Source organism: Numida meleagris, chromosome 5 (genome assembly GCF_002078875.1).
Source record: "Numida meleagris isolate 19003 breed g44 Domestic line chromosome 5, NumMel1.0, whole genome shotgun sequence".
In the NCBI taxonomy this organism is placed as follows: Eukaryota; Metazoa; Chordata; class Aves; order Galliformes; family Numididae; genus Numida; species Numida meleagris.
The window spans coordinates 51,129,832-51,138,000 of record NC_034413.1 but is presented as its reverse complement, the minus strand read 5'-3'; the positions used below and the strand labels follow the sequence as shown (position 1 = coordinate 51,138,000).

Sequence of the window (8,169 nt, the reverse complement as noted above, 5' to 3'; positions counted from 1 at the left end):
GAGGTGGTTTTAAGAATAACAAATGAACAGATTTCCAAATGTTTGTAAATAGGTGAACTGCAGTAATTATTGTCATACATTTTTGGAAAATGGTATAGCACTTATAGACTGGCTATATAACTTCATTTTGTACATTTTTCTATAATTGAAAATATAAACAGTAATTAAAAAAAGAAAATTCAGCATAATAAAAAACATATATGTTTATCAGTTAAATGTACTGGATACATACAATTTTTAAGGGAAGAAGCAAAAAAGGAAAGATGGCTGATATTTAAATGCAGATTGACTAACCAAAAACTAAACAACAAACAAATAAAAACCTCATAAAACCCCTAGTTCACTATGACTATATCCATATGTTTAGGAGTACTGTCAATATGGAAGTGATCTTTCCGTTGTACTTGCATATGTTATATTTTACTGGTAATTTACATAATGGCTTTTAAGGCCCTGGCAGACAGATGATTCTGGAAAAAGATTTGATAAAAATCACTGCTGAGACGCAATACACCTTATTTTTGGTCCTCCAATGTTCAAGAGAAGGGATATACTTCACTATAACATTTGCCTAACCACCCAAATGCCTCAACCTATACATACTTTTTTTTTTTTATCATTTTAAGTTTTTTTTTTTTTAACATTGGTTATATTGCCCACCTTGGTTATTGAAAGAATATTAACAAGACATCATTTTGGCAAATTAAATCTTAAACATGGCTTTTCAATAGGATTTAAAAGGTGACTATCCCTAGAGTTCCATGTTAAAATGTAGTTTTCAAAATCTTACAAGAGTAATGCTTAAAATATTGTACATAGTTAACCTAATTAAAATAATTAGCTTCAAAATGACAAGTTGATGAGCTAAGTAAAGCCTACACTATGTAACATTTGCTTGGAAACTTGATTTGTCAGTTATGCATAATAAAAATTCCAGTCATCAAGAAAATTACAAAATTTCTTTTATCATAACATGATTTCTTTTCACCCATCAACTTCTTTTATCTTACAATAGATAAATACCAACATGTTCTCATTTTTTTTTAATTTTTTTTTACACTAAACCACACAGGATTGATGCATTTGGTTAGACTACCATTTTACCATTTCCATCGTTAAATTTTTTTTTTTTAATATAACTTGGTAAAATTTCATCTCTTCTAGATTCCAAAAGTACCTACAAAACCCATGCAATTTTACCATTTTAATATACTATGGAATATCATACAAAGTAAGGCATTTCAGTGTCATGTATAACCAAGTTACTGTCAATCCAAAAATTTCTGCACATCAATAAAAAGATATCTAAGAACTTAGGAACAATATTCTTCTCACTACTGTATAAAAATAACCACAATTAATAGGTATCTTGTGTAATATTTACTCCATTGTCTCGTTTCCCGAAACTGTGACAAGCTGTAAAGGTATTTCAGTGTTGGTAAGAATATCTTGATTGCTGGTGCCAGATGTATTAACAGTTCCTATTCCTGAAACAGAACCTTGTTGAATATTTGCAAGGATAAGTGTTGTTCCTCCTGCAGTAATCAAAGTATCATCAGATGTTGCTTCTACTGATGCCAGCACTGTACTGCTGGAGTGAATACCTTTCTTATTCTGGTGTGTTTTAATGTGTTTGGCAAGGTGGTCACTTCTCATGAAGCGTTTTGAACATTCCGGACAGACAAATTTCTTCTCACCTGTCAAACAAGACAAGAAAAAACAAAAGGAAAAATATGAGCCTTGCATTCCAATATCTCTAACAGGTGCTCTAACCATGATGCACCAGCACATGTTCTTCCTTGATTTCCTGAATTATATATAAATGCCCTGAACATCTAGCCCTCCATTTTCCTTTCTTTTTGCTTTAAAAACAAAACAAAACAAAACAAAACAATAAAGTTATCCGGTTCAAACAAATGAAACTCATTGTTGAACCTGAATTGAAGTATTTCAATTAAGGTAATTTAAGGATCAAATGTCAGTTCTGAATCAACAAGGTTGCTGTTTTTACTCCTCAGAGCTACCAAAATGCACACCTAAAGAAACCAAAAGCACCAAATATTAACCGATTTTAGAAACACTGTACTACATAAGAATCAGTCGAATACAACAATCTGTTTTCCTCTTAAAATCTATTTAACCAAGCCCTCTCCATGACACTTCTGTAGTAAAAGGCTCCAGAATCAAAGATTGGAAACCTGTGTGCGTTCTTCGGTGTCGCTGAAGCTCATCGCTGCGAGTGAACCTTTTGCCACAGAACATCCAATTACAAACGAATGGACGCTCTCCAGAATGCCAGCGGAGATGAGCTCTCAAATGTGAAGTCTTCCCATATACTTTGCCACACCCTGGTATGTGACAAATGTGTTGCTTCTTTTTTCCCAAGTTGGAGCCTCTGTTTAAAAAAGAAAAAAAAAAAAAAGTGGATTTATTCATTCTGATACACTCCTCCTAAACAGTGGCCATACATTTAAGAGAGGTTACATATACCAACAGGTCTGCAAACAAATCTGAGCAGTTTCTCATTTCTGTTTCAAATAAATGTACGCTCCATAAGAAGGTGGAACTAAATTCTATACTGATAGCCCAATTCCACAAACTATAAATTCAACAGCATGTAAAGTTTAGGTAATAGAAATGTAATCTTGAATGAACATACATGTTTATAAAGTTGGAAATAAAATTATGACAGCAGTTCGTACTACTTTGATGTTAAAGTGCCCGTATTTTAAAATTATCCCCATTTTGGTTTTGGCAAAAAAACACAAACAACTGCAATTGCCAAAAGGGAAACTAGAGATTTTGGCAACTGGGAACAGAACAGATGGAACTTTTGGCATCTTGGAGAAACGTGAGAAGCAGTTTGGGGTTGCAGAATAAGCATACTAACCAGCATATTCCACTACAAGGAGTGGCAGTGAAATAATTGATCTTGCTGATATTGACATAAATTCCTTGGTATTTCAGAAATAAAATTCTTAACAATTAATAGACAGTATAATCCAGATTACTGAGCTTTACGCCTATTTTAAGATGCTCCCTAACAGAAATAGTAGGTGATTGATTGAGGATAAGCACCTAATACAAAAGAATTATTAAGATTTTATTTTAAATAAAACCACCAAAGAGATAAAAGCTTATGAAGACCCAGAGAAAGAGACTAGTCCAGCCAGTGGAAGGCTGTTGCTGAAAGGCACGCTCCAGGGAACAGATCTGGCTGACAATGCAGCTATACAAATGGTAAATGCTGGTACAAAGGAGGAGACTGAAAAACGCAGCCAAGCATCATGTCACCTTATTAATCAGCAATGTTAACCTCTAACAGCTTAAGTGGATTCTCAAAATCACAATGTTTGGCACTCCTTCCTCCATGACTGGTTATAGAATTTTTAGTGACCTCTCCAGGACATTTTTTTTTCCTTACGTTACGGTGCTCCATTTCCACTCAATAGTCCAGTACCTGATGGATTTGCCAAGCAACCATAAAACCCAGATTCTCATCCCTGAATTCAGAGCATCTCTGTTTTACATCTAACGTCATCTAATGATGACAGAAGAGATTCTGCTTATCTCTTTTTTTTTGTTATTGCCCTCAATCCATGGCCTCACAGAAAGTTCGTGTCTTTTCCAGCTTGTTTATGAATTCCTTGCAAACAATGCTCTGACATCTGACCTGACATCTTAAACTCTTTCATCATAATTACATGGGCAAGTATTTGCTTGACTTAATGTATTTTTTTTTCTCCTCAAAAGTCCCAAGAGAAGATCACTTATTTGGATGAAACACTGCCTTTTTTACATCTTCTACTCCAACTAAAATGTCCATTTTTGGTAATGTATGCTACATCTAAACTGTCATGTTCATACTTTTCCCTGGGCTCCCCTCAAGTCAAGAGTGAAAGATAAAATCAACTCTAATGTCAGACATTTAGCTTTGTACTGTGCCACCTACACAAAAATCTCAATATTCATAAGCTGAGGTTCAGCCAAACTCAACGATATTTAGCAAAATGTCTTTAGATTGCCCCATTTTCTACTTTCTCAGCTTCTGTATCACACAAAATTCAGAAGTTCCAGAAGTGTTCATCCTGCAGCACAAAGCACCCAACTCTCCAGACTCCACGGAAAAAAAATGTAATCCTCCTTTTGTCCCACTGCAACCAGTTGCCCAGTTCTTGGGCTTATTTCACATTCATCTCAGGTTTAAGTTCAAGACAGTCCTTCTTCAGGTCTTCTTGTTTGGTAGCTGGAAGCATCCACTAACAGTGTAGCCAACATGGCAATAAGGATAGGCACACCCATGTCCCTTCTCCATTATAAGATCTTGGTTACCAGAAGATTTCCCCACAGAATCCCGCTATCCTGCATCTTTCATTGCCTGTCCTACTCCATATAACTCTAAGAAGTTTCCGTGAATTATAGCAAAATGTATTTCTTCATTGGAATATATTTCTGTATACAGAATTTGGTTTTTTTAAAGTTTTTTATGTCATATTCTTCCCTTCCACAATCACATAATCATTTGAGTTGGTACGGACCCTTAAAGGCCATCTAGTCCAGCTCCCCTGCAATGAACAGGGACACCTACAGCTAGATCAGGTTGCTCAGAGCCCTGTCCAGCCTGACCTTGAATGTCTCCAAGGATGGGGCTTCCATCACTTCTCTGGACAACCTGTGCCAGTGCCAGTTACTTGCACAGTAACTTGTGCAAGTATTTCTTAAACTTTGCACGACACGGTACATAGATGTAGCACAAATCATCTGAAACAACAATCAAATTTTGTTAAAAATAACTAAGAGCCTGAAGTCAATCATTCGAAGTTGCTTAACTGAACCTTTAGTCTAGACTGAAGGAAATCAAGGTTCAGCTCACAGTCAGCTTAGGTGATAGAGTGTATGTAATTCTGAGCACACCACCTAACCTGTGAGGGAATTCCAGTGAACACTCTGAAGTTCAAAGCAAAGGGAAGGTTCAGAACTCACAGAATGAAATCCAAAGGACTACTGTGAATGAGTTACTGAGTGTACTTACAGTTTCATACAGGCATCTGCACGTTTGCTTCATGTGTGCTCTAAAGTGACTGGATATGAGCCAAATTATGTCTGGATGCTCTGCAGCTGTGACAGACTGGCACCGCGCCCTAACACGTCATACTAAGAGGCCTTTCTTGCTGCACTGGCCAAGAACCATCATCACCAAGAAAAAAAGATATGACTCAGACATACCCCTCAACTGAAGTCTTCAAATCAATTAACAACCAACTATTTGCATGGCACATTTTAGCTTGATAAATATCAGAAACCACATTTCCCAGTAGCCATACGGAATGCAATTGTTTCAATAGGAGACACCTTCATCTACTTAAGAAACCAGACTTTCTGTCCAGGAGTATTTCTAGGAGTAAGTATTTCAAGAGTAAAACAAAGGCTTTTTAGTTATTTTAAGTATGCGTATTTTAGAGTTACATACCTGAAATGGAACTCAGAAGCACTGTTCCTCTATAGAGCCAGACAGTAATAGTCACATCTCAGTGTAATTCCAGACGGAATTGAGAGGACAGTGAATTTTCCACCTGACTTTCAACAAACTAACTGTAAGCTTAAGACAGTCCATTTGGGATCAGTCATCCTCTGAGGCACATCTACCTCCATGATCATCCCCTAACTACTATATATGCTTGAAGCTATAAGGTTTTAATTTACACATCCACTACACCACCCTCTTTGTTTCTTACCTTCTCCTCTGCAAGTACGATAACAGTAACAATGGCTCACTACTTCACCAAACTGGTAGAAACATAAATCCTCTGAAGACTGCAATATTTTCTAATTCTTTGCTGAGAGTCAAAAAAAAAAAAAAAAAAAAACACCAACCCTCCATTCTCCTTTGTCCCACCCAAAAAGACAAGAAATGCCAAAACTACAATTACACAGCAGATGAAATTATGAAGAAGTCTGTCCATGTGAAGCCATGTACTGTCTTTTCCTACCTCATTCAGTGCACTGGAGGGACAGTATTCACTGAGATTTTTCATGCTGACTTAATCCATCTTCCTCATCTTGCTAGTTACATATTATTTAAATATCAACTTATTCATTTCCTATGTGTTTTTGTTGCAAATCATAATGCATATGCACAAGCAACTGCTTTTACACAGGGTATCTTAATTTTGGCATTTGCCAACTTCCAACGTTTCAATTTCATAACTTTTAAGATCATTTTAAGAACATTGAACGCTATCTGAAGAAATTTATGAAAGCAAATGTTCTATTGCTTAAAACTCTAGAAATCATCATCAGAGAGACAAAACAGAACTTTGAATTCCTGCACTAAACGAACAACTGTAGGAGCTACAGAACACTACCAATGTATACCAAAGAGGGAAAGAAAATATTCCTCTGTTGGGTTTTATTCCTTTCTGCTAGACTCTGAAGAAATTATACATTCTGATGGGAAAGTTACTGTAGCAGCTGTAGACGTTTTCACTCTTTTTCTGTTTTCCAACCATTGTCTCCTTCACCATCCAATTTCTATTACAGTCCTAATTCTTCTCAGATCCTGACTTCCTGTCCTACTTCTCTGCTTACTTGGGATGTTTGATGTGTCCCAGTCCTTCCTTGAACAGTGGATTATAGATTCTTATCTATCTCACCTCTGCCCTAGATTTGGCTTCAACTCCTTCCCCAATTCCAACTTGAGTTTCAGTCAGACTTCTCCAGACTTTATCAGACCCATCTCTCAATAAGACTTTCTCTGGAGCTTCAACTTCAAAACTAGGTGTCACAGCAACTCCACTTAGGAGTAAGAGGATTTTGAAGTAAAGATGCATCTAAATTAAAGCCACTCCAACCTGGAATAGAGCATGAGAAAGATGGACGATGTGAAATCCCTACGGTTTATAGGAGTATGGTCTTTGTATGTAACATTGTCAGAGTTTTCTCCTAGACTGAAGCAAATCTCAATCCAAGCTGTCCTTTGGGCAGATCTTCAGAGCAGAGCCAATGATCACCAAGAACTTAGGAATGTCTGTGCCAGGTTTCAATGAACTACATGTAGGAATTTAACAAAAAAAAAGCTGATGTACAAAGATGCCATGACTGTAACCACAGATATCATCAATAACTTTATTTGTGATGAAAACACATGAAAGTGATTTTGTCTTACCAGAGAATCACAGAATCATCAAGGCTGGAAAAGACCTCCAAGATTATCTAGTACAACCATCCACCAACCACCAATATTCCCCCACTAAACCACATCCCTTAGTACAACATCTAAACTTTTTTTCTTTAACACCTCCAAGGACAGTGACTCAACCATCTCCCTGGGCAGCTCATTCCAGTGCCTGACCACTCTTTCAGAGAAGAAATTTTTCCTAATATCCAACCTGAACCATTAAGTGTCTTAAAACAATTTTTATTTGACATGGCTGTCTAACATATTACCTCCCTATGCCTGAAAAGAAGGTATCTACAACACAGAGAAAAAAAAAAAAAGACTTGACAATAGAAATATTTAGCGAGTACTTATTTTAAATTCTTAAAGCCATGGACACTCACAGGTTCTTGAAACAGAACACAGTGATTTACAGTGTAATTTCATTTGGACAGAACCTCTGAAGGTCATGTGGTCCAACTTCCAGGCTCAGAGCAGGGCCACTGAGATCACAGCAAACATGGCCACCTTTGCTCCAGCTCTTTCCCAGTACTCACAAAAACAAGACTTCCATCTTAGATAACAAAGTATTACCAAAATGAACAAATTTTAGTCTACTGCAAAGGAGTCTTTGCACAATTCCATCAAACACAAAGTTTGCCAAGGTAGGCTAAATATTTTCACTTGCAAAAGGCACCTAATATCCCACTTCCTCTCCTATCTATAATCGATATGTTTGAAATGAAGTGTTTTAAAATAAAATAAAATCTAAGAAAGAAGAGCTGAAAAATATTTTCATGATACTTAGAATGATAAAACACAGGCTCCTCAAGAGCCTTGAAGTTTTATACTAATAAAAACTTAGTATTTGTATTTGCCCTATCTACAATAAATTTGACTGAAAACAATCAGTCAATTAAAAAAAATGTTACTTAGATCTAATATACAATCCTGTTTTTTCTTAGGAAACTAAGAAAGAAGAAAGCCAGGATAACTGTTTTTATAACGCTCCA

The 8,169-nt window shown here is 36.3% G+C and overlaps 1 protein-coding gene across 2 annotated transcripts in view; it reads right to left on the bottom strand.

Moving 5' to 3' along the window:
• SP3 (Sp3 transcription factor) overlaps positions 597 to 8,169 on the bottom strand; it is a 31,213-nt gene continuing 23,640 nt past the window's right edge. For both annotated transcript variants that reach the window (XM_021398050.1, XM_021398051.1), the window contains 2 exons: positions 2,199 to 2,395; positions 597 to 1,697 (listed from right to left, as the gene is read on the bottom strand). In XM_021398050.1, coding sequence (XP_021253725.1) covers positions 1,381 to 1,697; positions 2,199 to 2,395 — 514 coding nt within the window. In that variant the 3' untranslated portion in view covers positions 597 to 1,380. The remainder of the gene's footprint in view (positions 1,698 to 2,198; positions 2,396 to 8,169) is intronic.